The sequence below is a fragment of the Lynx canadensis genome, chromosome A1, assembly GCF_007474595.2.
Source record: "Lynx canadensis isolate LIC74 chromosome A1, mLynCan4.pri.v2, whole genome shotgun sequence".
In the NCBI taxonomy this organism is placed as follows: domain Eukaryota; kingdom Metazoa; phylum Chordata; class Mammalia; order Carnivora; family Felidae; genus Lynx; species Lynx canadensis.
This window is the reverse complement of record NC_044303.2, coordinates 145,556,448-145,579,446: the sequence shown is the minus strand read 5'-3', so window position 1 is coordinate 145,579,446 and position 22,999 is coordinate 145,556,448. Positions and strand designations below refer to the sequence as shown.

The window sequence follows — 22,999 nt, the reverse complement described above, 5'->3', positions numbered from 1 at the left end:
GGGGGCTGGTGGGGGCTCCCACGAAAGCTGGGGCCGTATGTCTGTCTGTGTACTCGGCGGGCGCCCCAAAGTCTGGGGCCGCCACAGCTCCAGCTCCGCCGGCTCCTACCAGCGATTCCAGGCCGCACTTTCCCCTCCTCCCGGCGCCTTCTCTCCAGTGAGGAGCCGAGCGCGGGCGGCGCGGGGGGAGGGGCGGCGGCAGAGAGAACAGCCAGTTGTTTAAAATCCTTCTAGAGCAGTTTCTAATTCCCCCCTTGCGCCGGGGTTCGGAGGGGGGAGGGGGGAAAGAGAGCGGGAGGAGGGAGGAGAGCGGAGAGGGAAGGAGGGAGGGAACCCGGGAGGGAGGGAAGGAGGGAGGAGACTGCCGCTTAGGCTGTAGCCGCCACCGCGCGCTTCGGAAGGCCGGAGGGAGGAGGAGGCCTGTCAGTCTCGCGCGTTGCCTGGGCGAAGGGGGCGGAGCTTTAGCGTGGGGCGGCCAATAGTGGGGGTGGCTGCGTGGGTCGCCATGGGGACGGGGCTGTTCCCGGGGAGGCTGTGATGGGTTGACAGGTGCGTGACAGTGGGAGCTGCTCTCGGCACAAGCATGTACGGCAAAGGCAAGAGTAACAGCAGCGCCGTCCCGTCCGACAGCCAGGCCCGGGAGAAGTAAGTGTCTCCGCTTCTCACCCACCTCCGCCTTCACACGCGCGCACACACACGCACGCACTCGCACACTCTCTTGGAGACACACAGACCCAGACACTCTCCGCCCAGGGAGAGCCGGGGGTGGGCTGGCAGGGGGAGGGGTACGCGAGGTGGGGGCGTGCGGTGCGGGGAGCGGCTGTTTCCCAGGAGGTGCTCGCGCGGGGCGGGCGGCCTTGGGGGGCTGCCGGCGGGAGGGAACGAGTGTGCTGGGGGGCGGTGGCGGTGCTGGTGCCGAGGACGGAAACTTGTTTGGGTGATTGGGGGAAATAACCTACGGGTTCACCTCCTCACAAAGTAACTTTAGAGCTGGGGTCCGGGGCTGCGGGGACCCAGAGCGCTGCCGAGGGTCGCGGAGGGGGCGGGAGGGGGCAGCTGCGTGGAGGAGGGCTCGCGGTGGGAATGTGGGTGTTTGGAGCGGCGGGCTGGGGTCGGGGCAGGCAGCGCGAGGGGCGCTGCGGCCGGGGCTCCGGCGCCGGGATTTGGGGCCGGGATCGCCGGACGAGTCGAGGGCGGCGGTGCCGGGCGCGCGGCGGGCGGAAGCCGGGCGCGGAGCGACCGAGCGGGGCCCCGCGGGGCGCGGAGACGCGCGCTGGGCGCGGAGGGCGTGTGCGGGCGTGGGCTGGGTGGGCGTCCGGGCTTTTTCCAGCCCGCGGAGGGACTGGGCGTTCGTGGTGCCCCGTGCCTAGCGGGACCGGGGTGGTCGGGCGCCGCTGAAGTTTGGGAGACTAAGAAGGACCGAGTTCTTGGGGGAGGAAAAGTGTGCTGGCGAGGAGCGGGATCTGCTGGAGCAGGCTGGTGTTTCTGCCTGTCGCAGCAGACCCAAGTCCGTGGCGGCGGCTGGAGAACTTTTTTTGGAGACTTGCCGCCTCCCTCCCAAACGTCTGGGGGCCGCGGCTGCCTCGGCACCGGGCGGGGCGGCCCCCGAGGGGCGGTGGTCGTGGGGCGCGTGGAGTGGGAGTTGTGTGAGCTGCAGCGGCCGGCGGGAGGAGGTTTGTCTGGGGGTGCGCTAGGAGCAGTGGTCCGAAAAGGGATTTGCCGGAAGGGGAGAAGCGTTGAGTGGGGAGACACAGGTGTTAACTCCGGTGGGAGCCCAGAGGAGGCCTGCGAGAAGAGAGCCCCTCCCGTCCCGGGATGCCACCGTCACGGCACACTGCGAAGCAGGGCTGTTTGCTGCTATTCTTACGTACTTGTAACGGTGATTTGGTTGTTACTAAAAATGAGAGCGAATAGTGACTGTGACCACTGAGGAAGAACCCCTCTTTTCTGTGCAGCAGATCAGTGACTCCCAGTAACCACCTCCACTCTGAGGTTTGAGGCTTATCCTTGTCATTGAACGCGCTCTGCCTTTCCGAGGGGGTTCAGACTGGGGGAAAAGTCTGAGAGCATCTTTCAAGAGCTACTTTGGTTACCTAGCGCTCGGAAGTAGCTGCCTGAATAAAAACCAAAAACTGAGACGACCGAGTTTCTCTCCTTGCTTTGGGGAGTTAGTAGGCTTCTGAAAGTTTCTTTTGCCCTAGGGATGGGAACGTTTCCTAATCTTCGTGTTGGCAGCAACACACACAATTCCCGTAGGATTTAGGGGTGGCAGGCCTTGATGTAGCAAAACAAACAAAATTAACGGAGCGATGCTGGTTTTGTTTTGTTTTCCAGAGGTATTTTCTGAGGAGATAGATTTAGAATTTAGTTGATGTGCCATGAAAAATACAAAAGACAGTATTCTAGCCTTGTTAAGAAATAGCAGTTACTAGAACTTAAGTTTTGAAATAACAGCCCAATTTATGTGCATTAATCATTTGGTTGTAATAGACCTGAAAAGATAAAAACAAGATGTTTTAATGATTACAGAGTATTGGGATCTCATATTACTGAGAGTGAAGGAATTGAACTGTATTGAGACCTTTCGGGGTGGTTGAATTTCAGAGTCAAAGTAATGTTGGATTTTAGTTAGGTTTCCAGGAATAGTTGAATCTAATCTGTATCCTGATAACTTTGTAAAAAAAAAAAATATTATCTGAGATAAAAATGAGAATGTGACGTATTTGTGGTCCTTTCTAGCCTAATTCTGTGATTCTGCCATGAAAAATAATTGCCACTTTTGCTGTCCAATCTACCAAACTGAACACCAAGTAACATCTACTCTTGTAAGCAAAGTGGTGAGGGTTCTGCTAGATGGTGCTATTTGATTTAAATATGTTTCTTCCATTCATTACAATTGGCAGCAGGAATCCTGGACTAGCTTGCCTTATGAACTATATATAGATGAAGAGGCCACTTTTGGGGAACTGACAATGACTGCTCTGAGTTAATTGTTGTTGCATTAATTTCTGGGTGAACGCTGTTTAAATCTAAGACAAACATTGAGGTAGATTCTATTTCATACAATAAACTTAGTTTCATTTTGATGAGAGCATTGATTTGATCTCTCAGTTTTCCCCTTTATTATTATTCACTTGGGACTTTAATGGCACTGTTCTACAACAGTGTGCTAACTTCTGAAGATAAGAATCTTGAAGTTGTCTTTAAAGTGGATATTACCAGATTAAAAATAAAACATAAGGTGGCATATTTAAAAGGTACCTGAGCAAAGAAGAGTTCTCTTTTAGTAAGGAAATTAGAATTGTTCTGATCTTAAAAATCACAGACATAATTTGTTTTTCAGTAATAAATATGTAAGTATTTTAATAAAAACATTCTAAAAATGAGTTAAAATGAATAATGGGATGTATATGAAAATACTGGTTTTGTAATGTGTCAGGAAATGCATTTTCTAATGAGTTCATGGCCTGATAGCTGACAACTGCTTATTATATCTTTGCTTTCTCTTTCATTAAGAACCCACTATGTGGAATACTTGAAATTAATTTGTAGGTTTTATATAGCAGGTATAGTTTCAGTATATAGTTCTGGACATAAAAATGGCCAGAATCAGGTTAATTGTTTATTTTGTTGTTTGAAAGATGGGACAGATCATGTCTATACAAAGATTTTGATTAGATTTAATTGTAGATGGAGTGATTGAAAACCCTTGGTGGGAGGTGGGATGTTTGTATAGAAATTTAAATTCTGATCCTGTTAGGTCATTTCCCACTTTAGCAGGCTTTCTTTGTAACACTGATCACAATTGTAATTAAGTAACTATGTAATTGCTTGCCTAATGTCTGGCTTCCTCTAAAATGTAAGTTTTTTGAGGGCAAGGGATGATGCTTCTAATTTCTTCTCTGAGGTATCCTTGACATTAAGAATAATGCTTTCATATGTCTGAAGCACCAAATAAATACTGTTGAATAAATGAAGATGTTAGACTCAAAGGAATTTCTTTCAGTGTGGAAAAAAAAAATTATTTCAGTGACCTCCAAAATAGGGACTTTGAAAGTTTGAGTTCCACATTCTCTAGGTTAGTTGTATTTCAAAAATAGCCAGTGGCAACAAAACAGTAATTATTATTTATTTATTATTCTATGTGCCTGTCGCTGTGCTTGGCGCTTTTTGTGTATTTTCTCTAATTCTCCCAACAATTCTGCAACATAGTAGTGTTTTTTGTTTTGTTTTGTTTTTAATTAAATAAGAAGACCCAGGGACACTTTGCTAGTTGGATTTCCAACAACGATTTCTCTAACTTTAGAACCTGTGGTTAAAGCTGAAAGATACATTTTTCAGTGTACCAGATTGCCTTCCTGATCTAGGGTAGGATGCTACAGGTTTAGAGAACAGTATTACATAATCATATATAACACACTTTAGAAATTTAATCACATATGAATTCTCAACCTTAGGTGCACCTTGATGCTTACAACTTCCATTTTAACAGACTGTGGGCAAGGCATAGAAATTTTAAGAGAAAAAAGTTGGAAACCTAAAATAATGAAAGATGCTTGTTCATTTTTTTTTTCATCTAGGAATTTTGTTTTACCATTCAAGTTTTGAGGTAAGACGTAGCTGTGAACAATTGGTGTATGAAATGTTACTGAGCTTTAAGCCCCACTGTATGCCACATTGCCACTAAAAGAATAACTGGCACCTGTAAATAGATGAGTAGTGATACTACTCTCTTCGTAAACTAATTTTATCTTATAAAATTATATAATAGAACAGAGATGAATCTTCTATAAAGCAAAGTTGAACATAAGATGCACATACCAAACAATGACATCATATTAAGTAAACTTGTGAGAAACTACAGAAATCAAACTATGCATCTAACCTGAGTCTCTGTCTGAAAAGTAACTTTGGTTTTTCAATTATGAATCTTTTTTTAGTTGAATATACCAAGAAACAAATACCATATGCTCATTTTTAAGTGGTTAAAGTCTAATGAACATTTAAATACTGCTCCATGTAGTGAAGTGTTTATAGGAGTTAGTATCTGCCAGCATCATTTTATTCCCCTCTTTTTTTTTTTGTTACTCCCCTAAAAAAATTATAAACTTTTTTTTTCTTTCTTCCTTTCTGACAGAAATAAAGTTAAGACAAGTGAAGTTATACAAATCTCTTCAGAAACTTGATTGATGGGCAGTTAACATAGTTCAAGCAAGCCTTTTGGGGAATGAAATTTTCTGTATTTTATTGACTCCCCCTTCCCAATCCTCAGGATGTTTCTTCCAGATACCTATGAGAATTTTTCTTTTGATTGATCTCTTTTCCATTATTGTAGGAAAATCTAAAAACCAATTTTTGAAGGAACAAACCTAAAGAAAAAAATATGTAAGATGTTGAGAGTTAAAATTTAGTATTGTTTATCCAGAAATTTATTTTGGCTCTTAGAAATAGTATTAATATTGTAATGTATGTTTTCACTGCAACGTGAAAAGTTTATTCCCCGTCTTTAGAACCAGTTCGCCATATAAAACCAAATCAGGATGAAAACATCGTTAAATTTTAGTTGCTCTGCAGTAGTGGACCAAATGTGTCTCACATTCTCAATTATTACTAGAAAAGAGAATTATGTTGTTTTAAAATTAAAACACATTCTGTGGGTAGGGGTTGAAATACCTGGGTTGCAGTTTATTAACATTTCAACCCAATAGGTTAGAGTTAAAAGTAAACTTGGGGAAAAAATAATTTTGAATTTGGAATCTTTTTTTTCCATAGAGATCACAACTGTTACATTAATGTTGGGGCTTAGGATTGAGGGTTAATGTACTGGATTTAGAAGACATGATCGTACTTCTCAGAATATATAGCTTAAAAATATGTATTGAAGATAATTATAATTTTATTTTTGAAATATGTAGTGATATTCTCTACTAGGGTAATGTACATTATTGCTTTGACATTGGTGTGGGAATGATGAAACATTTGCATGCTGGTGACGTTAGTTTGTATTTGTAATACGTGAACCTCTGTAAACATGCTAAAATATTAATTTTATTAATAACTTATTGTTTCCCTAGGGAAGGACTTAAAATAGCATTGGAGCAATAGAATAAGATATATTTGTTAATACCTGAAGAGAGTTTGGAATAAAAAATAAGTGCTTGGATTTAGATTTTAAAATTTACTTATCCAATTTTGTATATATTTTACATATTTAACATCTTTTTGTTAACATCTGTGTATAACTTCATATGACTAGGACTGTGAAAGTTATTTGACTGTTATACCAAAATCCTATGTGTACTACCAAAATGATCGGAAAGAGTGGTCCATCAAAATTTATGTCTTGTTTTAAGCAATGGTAGAGTAATAGTAGAAGCTATTCTTACCTCCCCCAAACTGTTTATCTTATTCACTGTGTGAGGACATTGAAAAACAGGTGGAAAAATGGTCCAGCCAGGGAATAATAGGGTTTTTCCAGGTGACTATTAATAGCTTTGCAGGCTGTTCAAATTTATGGTTGGTCATAATGGGTAACTGGTAATTTTTGTTAGAGTAAGTTAATAGTTAAAGATTTTTGAAAAGTGGAGCTAATAATGTTATTGGAATATTGACACAACTAAAAATTTATCTGGACTCAGAAACACCTGGACAGTTCTGACGCAATGAAAGAATTAATATTCATTTCTTGTTCATCTTTAAAAGAGAAACTTCAGTTGGTGTCACTTTTAGTAGTCACGAAACTACTCTCACATTTTACTTTAAGAATTTTGATGATTCTATTTCATTTAGGACCTAAACAGCTTTCCAGCAGTAATGAGCCATCATAGCATTTCACATCACAATTCAGCTGGAGTGAGCTTGAACCAATGACCTGGCAATCTCCTGTTTTTGATCTGCATTAATTTTGCTTCATGGAATATCATATAAATAGTTTGGCACAGAAAAAATTGTAGAGACTGATGTATAATATTTTATCCTTTTTTCCCTATTTTTAAGGATTTTTTTGTAATTGTAAGTATAAGACAGTTTTAATACCTATTATAGTTTTAAAATAAAATTTGTTTATTGAGAGAGACAAAGAGAGGGACGGGACTGAGGGGGAGAGAGAGAGAGAGAGAGAGAGAGAGAGAGAGAGAGAGAGAGAGAGAGAGTGGGGGAGGGACAGAGAGAGAGGGCAAGAGAGAGAATCCCAAGCAAGCTCCACACTGTTGGCACAGACCCCGATGTGGGGCTCCATCTCATGAATCCTGAGATAATGACCTGAGCTGAAATCTAGCAGATGCTTAACCTACTGACCCACCTAGACACCCCAATAACTAATATAGTTTAATTATTAATTAGTATAATCTAAACCATATTAAAATACTGGTGAAATATTTGTGAAGGTAAGAATAGTAGATGAAAAGTTATATGTGGCTCTGTCCATGTAAGCTCAGAGAGGAGTTGGTGCTCAAAACAGGCTCTTGCCTGAAATTGATATGGTTATTTTTTTTTAGTGATCTGATATTTGGCTTGAATCTTCTTTTATTTACCTACTTCAGGCTTGAGAAAGAACCAAAGCTACTTCACTGATAGAAGAAAGCTAGGTAAATTCATTATTCTATTAAACTTGATTTTATTTAAACAGGATTAAAATAAATGTTTTCTGTAAAATAAAATCCTAAATACTTCATGAAGAGCTTGTGGAATTTTGCCATAGAAAGTTATTTTTTTAATATTAACAATGACAGCAGTGCTATCATTTGCGTATTTTGTTTGTTTTGGCCCTTTACTTGCATTGTCTCATTTAATCCCTCCAAGAATCCACTAGATTGTAGGTGCTATTTTCTGTTAATGTTACAGAAGAAACAGAGGCTTAAGAGTTTGTCATGCTTTTGGCGGCAGGTATTAAGACAGGAGATAGAAAATGGTTTAATTGATCAGGGTTTAAAAATAAATCTCACATAACAGGATGTCTGGAAGAGGTAGTTTCAGAGTTGATTCAGTGCCTCAAGAATATCAGGGATCATTTTCTTTATCATTCCTCATCGTTTCCCTCCAATCAACACAACATCCCTGCACCACATTCCCAGTATCACTTCCTTGTGCAGCCAAGTCAAAGGCAGGAAGAAGGGTAAGGTTTTTCCTTGTGTCTAATTAATTAAGGAAGAAAACCTTGAAGTTACTTAGCAGATATCTTCTTAGGCCATATGGAAGAGAATTGCAACATTTCCTACCCCTACTTTAAACCAATTACTGGCAAAGGTAATGGGATTATTATAATTGGCTTAAATAGGTCATCTTCATCCTCTGAATTGGAAACCTTGTCTCCATTGTGCCTGAACTGCCTAAACAAAACTGGAGATCTTTGGCCAGGAAGATGTATCTTGAGGATATGGAGAAAATACAATGGGTCCCTCCTTTCATGGGTCTTAATTTCAAGGTTGAAGGAAAAACATATAATAATAAACAAGTAAATAAATGTGGTAGGCAACTTCAGATAGTGAAAGGAGCTAAAAAAAAAAAAGTAATAAAGTAGGGTAATACAGACTGTGAGTGGGAGGCGATGGTAGACTTGGTAGTCAGGGGAAGGTTCTTAGAGAAGGAGACATTTAAGTAGGGTCCTGAGTAATATTTAAAGTATCAGTCATGAGAAGTTTAAGGGTTAGAGCATTTCAGATAGGTCTAATAATTGAGGAAATCTTTTAGCATCAGCATAATTAATCAAAGATTTATAAAATATTAGTCAAATTTGGAAAAAGAACCGCTGCTTCCTAGAGCCTGGCTTTGTTTTTTACTGAGGAATTGGATGGTGGGTCTAGTTTTTCTGGGCTTTCCTAGCTAATAAGATTGACTGTCTTTCATTTCCTGAACGCAGGGATGTACTTGTTCTAATAAGAACAGTGGAGTATATGGCTTTTATAATAATGTTGATAGAAATAGCAAAGATTTATTAAACACTTAAAACCTATCGTTTTGGCAAAGGATGGTACAACTGGTGTAATTATTTCTCATAAATTTCCCAGGTTGGATTAGACCCTCTTATTTATGCAACCTCTCCTTTTGCTTTTCACATCCATCATAAATTAATGAATTATTTGTATGATGTTTTGTTTAATGTCTCCTCTCCAGGTTAGATTGGAACCTCTCTGAGGCCAAGAGCCACAGTGTCATCTTCTCAGGTGTATTCCTACTGCTTAGCATAGTGCTTGGAATTCTGATTAGGTATTTGTGGAATAACTGGATTCAGGATGTAACCAATTATAAAAATATCATAACAGGATGTCACTATATCTGGTTTATTTTCTTTTCAATATTCTAATATTTGGTACCAGTCTTGTGAGGTAATTTCTAAAGAAGAGTTTTCTATAATGTGGGAATTTAGTGGTCATTTTGTGAATTTCAGGACTATAGGAGACTATTACTCAGAGAAATGTGTGTATTTTTAATATGAATTTTTAATATGAATTTTCAATTAATAAGGAGAATAATCTCCTTGTTATTTCAACAAATTTAATAATATAAACAGAATTATACTTTATAGTTTCAAGGTATTTTAATATACATTATTTTATTGAAGTCTCATAATAATTCTGTGAAATAGATGATAATTCTCATTGACTCTTGATATTTATAGGTAGAAATTCTTACTCAGGTAGGGTAATAGAGATGTGGGAGAAGTGAGGCATATTTAGATTTTCTTTTGGTTCCAGGGTCATTGTTTCTTTTATTATACTAGGGCTACCTCTTTTAAAATGAGAGATTAATGTATATTTTAAGAAGGCTTATGTATGGGTTTGATTAAACCTAGAATCATGGATTAGATAATAGTTAAAAGTATATGTCAGTAGTTTGGTTAAATGAAAAATATTGTTATAGTATGAGTTAAACACAATCTTACACAATTATTTAACTCCAAGAATGCTACATTATAAATAAAATCTGATTTTGGTTTGAATCCTTATGCTTTTGTTATGGAAGTTGGTTTGGAATTTGGGGTAGGTTGGATTTCTAATTTATGAGCGTTTAGGCTCTTTGATCAAGGAACTCTTCTCTATTCCTTTACCGGTTAGTTTTGATTTGGAGAGCTGGAATAGCAATAGGGAAAGGGAACCTCTGTAATAAGGAAGGGAAAGTCTTGATATGGATTAATGATAGACTATTCTCTTGTTTTTTTTTAATCGTGATAAAATAGTACAACATAAAATTTACCGTTTTAACAAGTTTTAGGTGTACGTTTTAATGGCACGTTCACATTGTTATGCAACCATCACCACCATCCACCTCTAGAACTTTTTCATCGCCCCAAACTGAAACTCTGTACCTATTAAATAACTACCCACTTCCCCTTCCACCAGCCTCTGGCAACCACCATTCTATTTTTTGTCACATGAATTTGACTACTGTAGGTACGTGTATGAGTGGAACCATGCAATATTTGTCTTTTTGTGTCTGGCTTTTTTTTTTTTTTTTTTTTTTTTTTGCTTAAATCCTTAGCACCTTCATAAAGTAGGTATAATTTTCATTTTACATATGAACAGAGTCTCAGTGAAGTTATATACTTTGTCCAAGGCCTTAGTAAATTGCATCATCTGGATTCATATTCAGATTTCTTCCTTCAGTGCCAATTTTAACCATTTTGCCTGAGTGTTTCATTGCTTAATAATGGGAAAAATAATGGGAGTTGTGAGGGTGGGGAGTGGGAGGGAGTTTGGTTAGTTCTCTTCTCATATATCCATCATTTTTAGTTGGGGTGGGATGGAATAGAAAAGAGAGACGTTAAGGAAAGCATTTTACATCTGCCAAAAAGGTGGGCAGAATTATATAGCTACCAAAAGTACTCCACAGATAGATCCAAATTCTTTATGTGGTATCTGAGATTTAACAACTTGAATGTAATGCTTGTCAGAGGAAGATGCCAATTAGGCGCTCAGGTTATAATTTCAGGTAAAGCATTTTCTCCATTCTTGTTGTATGTAGAGGTGAAGTAATCTGGCATAAATTACTTTCCTTAGTAAATTTTAGAGTCACAAATAAACAGATGAGGAATATGTAATGTCTCAAAAAAAACTTTCTTCTCTAATTATGAGTCTTCCAACCAGCATATGACTTGTTGATTTTTTGTTTGTTTTTTTGGCTAGGGCATCTGGAAAGTTCCATGTGCTCTAGGAGCAACAGTACAACCATACTGAGTCTAGTACTATAGTACTATAGTACATTTCTGTAGTACTAAATATTAGAAAAACAGAAACATTTCCTTTGTTCATTTTTTTTACAGCATCATGAGCTGCTTGTCATTTATAACTGGATTAAAATTATGTGATGATTATGCTTTATTCAGTGCATTTAAGCAGTAGTAGTTATTATGAAGCTATTAAAAGTATTTCAATTAGCATTTTTTAAATCTTGATTTAAACTGAGAGACTGATATGGTTATTCTTTCATTTAGAAATACTGTAATGGAAAAACTTAAGTGAAGTTTCTTACCATCGAATACATGCAAACAATATATGTGTGTGTGTATGTGTATATAGTGGGAATAGTTTTTAGGTAGGAGTTCATCTTGGGAAATGACTTAATAATTCATTTTGAATTCAAATTGGCGCTGGGTCAATTATGTAAGTGAGTTGGATTTATAAATTCAGGACCAAAAAGATTTGAGTGTAGGCAAGTCTGTATTAAACATTAAAGGGTGCTGATGCTTTTCCATAGGATGAGTACATCATTAGCCAGAGAACTCATAGCAAGCATTGGCAAAAATGTTGTTAGTTGCCAAATATTTCTATGTTTGTATTAGCTCGATCCCCAGCAGGATTGCTCCTTCAAAAGGAAAACTGGACAGAGTTTAATGCAAGTATGTTTAAGATTAAAACCCACCAGGGATGGAGGGACACCCAGGAGTTAGCAACAAGGGAAGCTTTACCCCTCTTAGTTCTTTAAAAAAAAAAAAAAAATTTTAACGTTTATTTATTTTTGAGACAGAGAGAGACAGAGCATGAACGGGGGAGGGGCAGAGAGAGAGGGAGACACAGAACCGGAAGCAGTCCCCAGGCTTCTAGCCATCAGCCCAGAGCCCGACGTGGGGCTGGAACCTACGGACCGCGAGGTCGTGACCTGAGCTGAAGTCGGACGCTTAACCGACTGAGCCACCCAGGCGCCCCTACCCCTCTTAGTTCTGAAGGGGAAAGGGGGCAATCTACCACAATCTGGTGAGTGCTATGGTCATTGCAGAAAGACCACCCTCCTGGACCTGAGATTTTATGAAGAGGGCCACAGCCACTGTCAAACCCCCTGTAAATAGAGGCTGAAGGCCCAGCAGGGAAGAGATCTCTCTATTCCTGCCATCTGATAAGCTGATGCCTCCTTTCTGTAGAACCCAACTGGAGTCCAGATGGCAAGGGAAATGAGATAATATACTCTTTAGAGATCAGCCTCTTAGGTCACAGCAGGACAGAAAGGGTAGAGAGTAGATCTATTTGGGGTGCTTGAGTGGCTCAGTCGGTTAAGCGTCTGACTCTTGGTTTCATCTCAGGTCTTGATCTCATGGTTCATAAGATCCAGCCCCGCATTAGGCCCTGCACTGACAGTGTGGAACCTGCTTGGGATTCTTTCTTTCCCTTTCTGCCCCTAACCCCCTCAAGCTCACATGCTCTTGCTCTCCTTCTTTCTCAAAATAAATAAATAAACTTAAAAAAAAAAAAATGAAAGAAATGTTAACTGTCTCTCTTTGTCAGCTTACCTTGATCCTTCTGAATCAGATCTGAATAACAATGCAGTCTCTGCCCACCAGGACTTTACTTTCCAGATGGGACTCAACTATTGGTCCCGTTTTTTTGTTGTTTTTTTTTTTAAGTTTATGTGCAGCTGAAGCAATCACATGAGGGAACTCATGTTACCTTGCTAGGAAACAAGCACTATGCGTATGTAGAAGGTGCATGGGAATTCTGAAAAGAGGCATGAATCCAGCATAGGGCTATGATATTCTCAGGAGATATTCCTAAGAGGATGTTTATTAAACAAGAAATAAGCATTAGCCACATTTGAGTTCTATGGGGGCACAGAGTAAAGAGTATTCTAGGAAGTGAGAGAAACATGTACAGAAGCAGGAAAGTATTAAGGAGTATGCTATATTCGGTGAACTATAAGAAAGTTTGGTATGACTGGATATGCTGTAGAATAGGTGTAAGATAGGCTGCCAGATATGTCTGGCTAGTTAAACAGGAGCTATTTCAAGAATGACCTTGAATGACAGCTTGACCTGAGAGAGAAGCAATTTTAAGCAGAAAAGTGACATCATCTAGGTACATTTTAGAAGAATCATTCTGGAAGTAATATGGAAGGTGGGGTAAAGGGTGAGACAGAAATGTTAGAAAGCTATTGTAATAAGTAAGCTGTGGTAATAATACATCATGTTTCTACCCTAGTTGCAGTCCAGCAGATGTCTTAGGATATAGAATACAGAGGACTTGGTGACTTAAATGTGAAAACATTAGAATTTTTAAGATGGCTGTAATTATGGATAGAAGTTTCATTCATAGCCTTGGAGGGACTACAGAAGGAACAACAGATAGGAGGTGTAAGGAAGAAGATGATGAGTTCAGTTTGAGGTGTCATTCATACCTAGAGATGGAGCATGTTCAGAGGAAATCAGATGTGTCGTTCTTGAGCTGGGCTGGGAGTGTAGGGAGGTTTCTAGGCTGGAGGTACAAAATCAAGAAAGGATGGGGAAAGAGAAGTAACACTTGTAAGCATAAGATACCTGTGTTTCAAGCATTGTGCCAGACACCTTTGTTTATATTTTATGTCATTCTTTAACCAGTGCTGTGAAATTGGTAGTATTATCTCCATTTTGATGAGGAAACTAAAGCTTTAATAAGTAAGTTAGCCAAGTCACACATGTCAAACCAGGAATCTGAACTCAGGTATAGCTCATTCTTTGTCTCTTAAAAAAAAAAAACAACTTTAGGGGTGCTTGGGTGGCTTAGTGGGTTAAGCATCCGACTTTGGCTCAGGTCATGATCTCATGGTTCATGAGTTCAAGCCCCCCTTGGGGTAAGCATGAGCCCTGCTTTGGGTGAGCCCCAGTTCTATCTTTCTTCCTCCTCTTCTCTCTCTGACCCTCATTCACTTGTGCCCCCCCCCCAAAAAAACTTTATTGAAGTATGACATTCATGCAAGAAAAGTGCCCATATCATATGTGTACAGGTTGATGAATTTTCACTAACTGAACACACCAGCATGACCAAATACACACATCAAGAAAAAACTTCACCAGCACCCCAGAAGCTGCACACATACTGTGCACCTTCAGCCCCTCAACATTTAGCAGCAGAAATTGGTTTTCTTCCTTATACATGGCCTAATTTTCTTCACTAGTATAATCAGTTAAAGCCGTGAGATGGGAATGAAATCATCCTTCATGGGAATGTCCAGGGAGAAAGTGTGTAGAGACCACAGATGGAACTTTAGGGAATATTTAAGGGACAAGTGGAAGAGGAATTTGAGGCAGACTGAAAAGGAATACCAAGGAGATGAGAGGGAAACTCCTAAGGACTGGTGTCACAGAGGTCAAGGAAGGGGACTTTGGTGAATGGAGGCCTGAGTTACTGAGTTATGCCAGCTATATAGTAGAATGAATGAGGAGGTTAAACAAGGGTCCAATTTTTAGAATAAGAGATTATCTGTGAATTTAGGGAGAATAGTTTCACTGGAGTGGACCTAAGCTAGCATGCAGTGTTTTAAGGAAGTGAATATAAAGAAGGAAGGTGGAGACATCAAATGTGGACAGCCTCACTTGAGAAAGGAAGCAGAGAAAAGACTACAGAAAGATTGAGATTTTTTACTTGGCTAATTTTGTATGTGCGGGTGTTAGTAGGGGGACGCTATTTGATTCTGTCATCTTGTAAAGAAGTTTTCTAGAAACAAAGTTTCATTAGTACTTTAGTTGTGTGGGTGGAGAGGGGTGATTTTGGAGAGGTGGGGGAAGCTACATTGATCAGCTAAGGCAAGCTTCTGAAAGCTAACAAATTCTGTGTTCATCCTGAGGCTATTTGGGATCCACTATAAGGTTTTTTACTTTATTTTTGAGAGAGAGAGAGAGAGAGAGAGAGAGAGAGAGAGAGAGAGAGAGAGAGAACGAGAGAGAGAGAGAACATGCGTGAGTGTAAATGAGTGGGAGAGGGGCAGAGAGAGGGAAAGGATCTGAAGCAGGCTCTGTGCTGACAGCAATGCAAGGCTGGAGCTCACTAACGGTGAGATCATAACCTGAGGTGAAGTCATGACCTGAGCTGAGGTCAGCTGCTTAACAGACAGAGCCACTCAGGTGCTACTCACTGTAAGGTTTTTAAGCAGGGAAGTAACTTGAACAGAGTTTACTCTCTACCCTTGTGAAAACAGGAAATAAGTCGTCCGAGATGTTAAAAAATGTCAATTCCATTTTACCCAGATGTAATAACGCACAGATGAGTTGATAAATATGTTTTGTTAGTTTTAACAGGACAAACGTAAGCTCAGAGGAAAGCAATGGACATATTGAAATGATATGAAGTATGGTTTATTATTGATCTTCCATTTTTATATAACATTTCACAATAAAATTTGTAACACTTTTGCACTGTCAACAGGCAAGTTTACAAAATATGTTGTGAAATATTTGTAAAACACTAATTCCATATTATTACTTATTTAAAAATATATTTCAGTTAATTTTTATTTATTATTTTTATTTTGTTTTATTTTTTAATTTTTGATACAGAGGGAGACAGAGCGCGAGCGGGGGAGGGGCAGAGAGAGAGAGACACACACACACAATCTGAAACAGGCTCCAGGCTCTGAGCTGTCAGCACAGAGCCCCATGCGGGGCCTGAACTCACGAACTGTGAGATCATGACCTGAACTGAAGTCAGACGCTCAAGCGACTGAGCCACCCAGGCGCACCTTCAGTTCATTTTTAAAGTATAAGTTAGATTAAGTCCTGTGTAACATATCATTCATAGCATAATTGCCTTTTACATAAATCTCATTACTGTTTTATTGGAGGTTTGAAATGTAACTGATAGGATTAGGGTTGTTATTTATTTTTTTGTTATATAGTTAAAAGATATATTAAGTTTTGTCAATATGTATTTTATATAATTCACAACATCCAGCATGAGATGAATTAAAGTTTACAACCATTGCTGTTCTAAGCAAAATCCCAAAGTACTTTCCCTTGGTCATTAATATAGCAATGCTTGCATTCAGGTAAAATCAACAATGAAGAGCATATGCAGGTCAATTTGATTTTTCTTGTGGGAACTTGAATAAAGTGGCATTTATTTGAAAGATCTTCCAGTAAGGGCAGTGGTCTTGATATGAATTAGAAAGTAACCAATTATTGATTGGAGAGGCAATGATGGTCCTGGCTTAAAGATTGTATAGCCTACCATCTTTGAATGTTTTCTTTATAAGTGCTTATTAAATATAGAAAAATCTACTTAAATTCATGAGGCTCTGTATGTAGTAAGTCCATTTACCTTTGCTGGTTGGTTGCTTATATGGTGCATAGTAAGAATTTATACTATGGATAAACTTCTTATTATCTGTTTTGCTTCTCCTCTTGCCAAGGCTAGGAACTTTGAAATATGTAAGTTACTTATGTTGTGTAGTAGTAGCCTGCTGTCATTTAAAATACAGTTGAGGGAGGGAGATGCTTGCATTGAACTAAACAAAAACCAAGGTGAAAAATATCTTATTTTAGGTTTACCAGGCCTTTAAATTATTAAAGATGGCTTTGAGATACTTTGCTATGTTGTCTATTTTTTTTTTTTTAATTTTTTTTTTTTTCAACGTTTATTTATTTTTGGGACAGAGAGAGAGCATGAACGGGGGAGGGGCAGAGAGAGAGGGAGACACAGAATCAGAACAGGCTCCAGGCTCCGAGCCATCAGCCCAGAGCCTGACGCAGGACTCGAACTCACGGACCGCGAGATCGTGACCTGGCTGAAGTCGGACGCTTAACCGACTGCGCCACCCAGGCGCCCCAGCTATGTTGTCTATTTTATTACATTTTTTTTCTTGCTTACCGTTATTGTGGAAGTAATACATAAATTAAACAGTGATCTTTTTACCTATGTGTTGAAGAAATTATAAAGGCAAAGTAACAGGTACAGGTACAAAGTAACAGGATTTTGCTTCTCCGTGTTATCTACCAACTCATTTAAGTAGCTTTAGCCCAAATAAAATAGTCTAAATTATCAATTCTAATCAGAAAATATCATTCTTGGGGCCCTGGGTGGCTCAGTCAGTTGAGCGTCTGACTTGATTTCGGCTCAGGCCCTATTCTGACAAAATATAGCCACTGTCACATGCTTTGGGAGATCTTTCAGTTTCCTAAGCTATATTGCTACTGGCAAATGCTGCCTAGAATTGTGACATTTGGGCAGATCAGAATGAGTTATATAGAAAGAGGAAAGGAATCAGTAAAAATCTAGGGTTAATAATTACTTAGATTTCTTAACAAATAAGATCCATTAGCAAAGTTGGAAGACACTATAAAGGACAATTCCTGAACTTGTTTGATTTTAAATAAAATAGTCTACTTTAGGTAAATTCTAATAAACTGATATTATGTGAAATATATAGCTTATCAGTGAGAATATTTCAATTTTAAGTCTAATGAATTACTACTTGTGTGGCTGAATTGGGGGTTTCTGACCTTCTCTTCCAGCTGTTGATGTATTGATGGGGATCCCTATAATCATAATTTATTATGAGCAAAGGAGACTCATTTTTCTGATGTCTGAAAGTCATGGGAGCCCTCTCTATTCCCTCTATGTCTACTACTATATGACTAGTTCTCCTCTGGCTGACTTCCAAGTTACATTTTTCATTCAATGGAATACTGAGATTGTTGGGGTGTTTTTATATATATATATATATATATATATATATATATATATATACACACACACACACACACACACACACATACATATATACACATATATATGTGTGTGTGTGTATATATATGTATATATATATATATTGTGTTGGTGACTGATAGTATTTTATCTTGCCGATTGATAATATTTTTATCTTGTTGTTTGACATTAAAATGAACTCAGGAAGACCTTTGTCTATTATTGGGAGATTCTAGATGTATTTATTTTGCTTGACAAAGAAGGCTACAATTTTAACAAGTTTATTAGAATATTTTAGAAATTTAAATATTTTGATCCAAATTGGAGGGTCTTATAATTTAGAATTACTTTCTAAGACCTCTTTTCTTCCAGTTATGAGAGAATTATTCATTTAACTTTTTTAAAGGCAGAAGTTGAATGCTTTTTGAATGTGCTGTTTCCTAATTGTCTAAAATGACAAGAGATAACTTATAGCAATGTACTAGGCTGCTAAAATAGCTGACTGGAGGGAGTGCTTTTTTTTTTTTTTTTCTTTTTTTTTTTTTAACTACAAAGGGCATAAGATATTCTATTTTAGTGATAGGTGTATCTGCATAAAACTCAATTTTACCTGTAGTCAGGGTTTCTTATATATGAATCTTTCAAAGTAACCAGGCTGCAGAGCTTTATGCCAAAAGCAGCTTTGTGGTTTGACAGTGTTCAGATTGCTTGTTTTGCTTTTATTTATTTGCATATGTAATTTATTGTACCTGTAAAAAGGGAAGTTCTTATAAAAAGCAACAAAACAGGAAAAACAAGCAAGTTGTCATTTCTTCTGGTAGATTGTGATGTAGAGATTAGTTCAAAAAATTAAGTTTGAGAGATTCCATTTAATTTTGGTAGAGTTTTGATAGGAAGTTGAACATGTAAAAGTAAAAGTATTTTATTTAAAAATTAAATTAAAAATTAAGCACATTATTTACAAGATACTAAGAGTAAACTTACAGAGTACATTGGCATCAGTATTTATTGCATGTGTTGAATTCCAGAATATAAATTATAACTTTGTTCCATAAAGGCCAGTAATTTTTAATACATGTTTATATAGTATTTATCCATACTATGGGTCATGGATTACCACTTTATTTTGAAAAAAGAGAACTATGTTTTCATATTTACAAACTGAGAAAAAAGAATTAAGAAAAAATTGAAGAGCCAAATGGTTTAACATCATATATCATTGATTTGGGGATGTTCTTGTTTAAAATAATTTTATATTATCGTTCTGATTATGTTTTTCTACTTTTGATGTAGCTTTGTAAGGATTACTATTAAGACTTTCTAATTCACATAAGTGAATGATATCAGAGATAATCTTGATTTGACATAAGATCAAATCAAAGACCATTTTTTTAAGTTTATTTACTTGTGGGGAGGAGGGTAGAAAGCTGGGGGGGGGGGGGCGCTGAATGTAAGTGAGAGAGGGAGAGAGAGAGAATCCCAAGCAGGCTTGGTACTATCAGTGCAGAGCCCAAGCCTGACTCAGGTCTCGAACCCAGGAAGCATGAGATCATGACCTTGAAATCAAGAATCCGATGCTCACCCAGCACCCCTCAAAGACGATCTTTTGGAACCAGTTTTAAATCCTTGAAGATAGAACTTCTCATTTTTCTATTTAAATTAATGTTGTAATATAAGAAAATTCTGTTTTGGGTTTTATCTTATCATCTTCCCAAGTTACATAGAACCAACAGGGAGGAGAGAAGCAAAGTTGTGGATATTATCCCTCCCAAGTAATCTACAAATAACTGGTTCATTGTTTCTAAAGGAAGGGGAAAGGATGTGTTCTAACTTGGGTGATGGTTTCTTCTATAGATGTGTTGAAACCTGGAAATGGAAAAAAAATCACATTAACTGAACTGTGTTTGGATAAGGTAGATGAGTTTCTATTTTTTAAAGTTCTTTACTGGAATGGTTACTGGAACACTTGAAATGGATAAGCATTACTGCCTGAAGCTTATTAAGGCAGCCAGGAAATCTTTCACCCTTGCTTGGCATAAGTAAAGATACTTTTCCATAGGATATTGCCAAAGATTCATTTGGCTTTGCAATCACCTGGACTGTTGTGATTACTTCTTTAAGGCAATAATTATACTCTATGAAAATATCAATCATTACTTTTAAAATCTGATCATCTAAAAAAGGTAAAGGGTTAATGTATAATTTCTTAATAAACTATTAACATACTTGAATGACCTAAGGAAAATAAGATATTAAAGTAATAACTTCATCATCATCTTGCAGTCCGAATGAGGTAGATGTTACACTGTTTTATCCACAAAGAATCTGAGGATTAAGCAGTTAGAAACTTAAGGTGATACATTTCAGTATTTATAGAATATATGTGAACACTTTTTCCATCAAACATTTGTTTTTTAATGGATATAGAATTTCAGTGTTACTAGATGAAAAAATTCTGGAGATGTTTCACAACCATGTGAATATACTCAATACTACTTACTGTACACTTAAAGATGGTTAAGATGGTAAATTTTATGTTATGTATTTTTTTTTACCACATGCAAAAATACTATTTAGAAGCGATTTCATTTTTGTTTATTAAATACATTTTCAGTGAAGAATAACATGATGTAAAATGTTCACTATTTTAGTTTGTCATCCAAAGTGAAACTACTGAAATTTTATTGCTTAAGAGTAACCTGAGTTTCTACTAGTTTTGGCCTGAGCTATAAAAAATCTAGTTTTTTTTTTCTTTACTATCAGAAAATTGTTTTTCTTTAAAAAATCTAGTCAATGATAGAAAGTTAAAAGATAAGATATAAATGAGAATTATGGTAGCACGGAATGAGTGTATTTCAGTTTGTCACTCTGAATGAGAAGTACACTTTTCAATAGAGATAAAATTCAAATAAGCTTGCACACTTTTAGAATTACATGTTTTTGACTATGTGAAATGTCTTTTTTTTTTTTTAATTTTATTTATTTTGAGAGAGAGAGAATGCATGCATATATGGGAGAGGGGCAGAGAGGGAGAGAGAGAATCTTCAGAAGGCTCCTAGCTGTCAGTGCAGGGTGGGAAGGCTTGATCCCACAAACCCCTGAGATCAAGACCCGAGCCAAAACCAAGAGTTGGCTGCTTAACCCACTAAGCCACCCAGAAACCTCTGTAAAATGTCTTTTAAAAATACAATTATTTGGGGGTGCCTGGGTGGCTCAGTCATTTAAGTAACCAACTCTTGATTTAAGCTCAGGTCATGATCTTACTATTGTGAGATCCAGCCTGAGTTGGGCTCTGCACTGAGTGTGGAGCCTGTTTGAGATTTTCTCTCTCCCTCCCCCTCTGCTCCTCCCCCATGCACTGGTGTGCTCTCTCTCTCTCTCTCTCTCTCTCTCTCTCTTTCAAAAATATACAATTATTCTGTGGCTGTTTTTCAATAGTGAGAGTAAGGCATTTGTTTTCAAATACACTGAAAAGTGTGTACTTGGTAGGAGTTGTATAGTTTGGTGATGCCAAGTTAATTTTGATGCCTTTTCATGTGACAGAACAGAAATACAACATCTCACTCAACTAAAAAACAACCAACCCATGGAAAAAGCCAGTCTTTTTTTTTTTTTTTTTTTTTTTTGGTGTCTCTCTCATGACTATCAACATTTATTTTATGTACCTATATTTTCTAAAACTATTACCCTTTTTAAAAAATCTTTTAAAAAGAAAGATTGATAATATTGAGCCAATCATTCATTTAGAATTTGATATTTTAAATTATAAGATTTGGTGCATTTATCTCTGTAACTGTGCATTTATTTATTTTGGCCATAATTGTAGAGGTCCAAGTTAATAATATTCCTCAGTTCGTGGCACAGTATCATCTTTGGTCCATCTCAGGCCTTTCTGCTATTTAATTCACATTCATTCACTCATTCATTTGTTCTTATCTACTTTCATGCCCCATTTCTACAACTCCAGCCCCATAGGTCTATCCAACTTGCCATATATATGTGTATATATATATATATATATATATATATATATATATATATATATATTTATATGCATGTATACACACACACACACACACACACATTCTCTATAACTACTGCATTGGAGATTTGTTATTTTGCATTGTCTAACTGCTTGAGAATTTCTATCTTTGAGGTATTTCTTTTTTCCTTTTTTTTTTAAAGAATTATTTATTGTCAGATTGGTTTCCATACAACACACAGTGGTCATCCCAACAGGTGCCCTCCTCAATGCCCATCACCTACTTTCTCCTCTTAAAAAGAGAGAATCTAACGTATCTGAAGCTAGGATAGTTGAGATGAAATATTTAAGGACAAATACAACGTAACTCAGTGATTTATAGGAAGTAAATAAGTTTAATGTGTTGAAAGCATTGAGAAATCTAAGAGAGTATATTATTTACTCTTTTATTAACTCATTGACTTTTTGTAACTCACTAAGTAATTAAAAGATAAATAACATTTTCCATTAAAAACCAAATTTGGTTATTCTTTGCAATTGGTTATAACATTGCATGGGACCTCATAGGATTCAGTAAATGTATGGTGTCTGTTTAATGCCACACCTACCAATTTCCTTTTCTTTCTTTCTTTCTTTCTTTCTTTCTTTCTTTCTTTCTTTCTTTCTTTCTTTCTTTCAGATTTTATTAAGTGATCTCTATACCCAATGTGGGGTTCAAACTCACAACCCCAAGATCAAGAGTTGCATATTCTGCCAACTGAGCCAGTCAGGTACCCCCACATCTACCAGTTTATAAATTGCCTTGACCTTTTGCAAAACTTAATTCATGCTTGGGGGCCTTAATTGTTCAATATGATTTGGACATCAATCAAGCAAAAAGAATTTATTTCATAAGCAATAAAATATGTAGTTTCCAGTTGATAGTCTGGTTGGTGACAACCCTCCCCCTTCAACATTATCACTTTTTTTCTTTTTTTCTAATCTTTTATTTATTTTTGAGAGAGAGGGAGAGAGAGAGCAGGTACATGTGAGCAGGGGAGGGGCAGAAAGAGAGGGGAACAGAGGATCTGAAGCAGGCTCTGCATTGACAGCAACAAGCCCAATTCAGGACTTGAACTTACGAACCGTGAGATCATGA

General features: G+C 37.9%; 1 protein-coding gene across 4 annotated transcripts in view; it reads left to right on the top strand.

The window, feature by feature from the left end:
- The first annotated feature begins 370 nt into the window (after positions 1 to 370).
- The window catches only part of SSBP2 (single stranded DNA binding protein 2), a 316,776-nt gene continuing 294,147 nt past the window's right edge, over positions 371 to 22,999 (top strand). The window contains exon 1 of one of the 4 annotated variants that reach the window (XM_030323957.1): positions 371 to 645. In XM_030323957.1, the coding sequence (XP_030179817.1) occupies positions 584 to 645 (62 nt within the window). In that variant the 5' untranslated portion in view covers positions 371 to 583. The remainder of the gene's footprint in view (positions 646 to 22,999) is intronic. The other 3 variants (XM_030323938.1, XM_030323963.1, XM_030323944.1) reach the window with 3 other exon arrangements.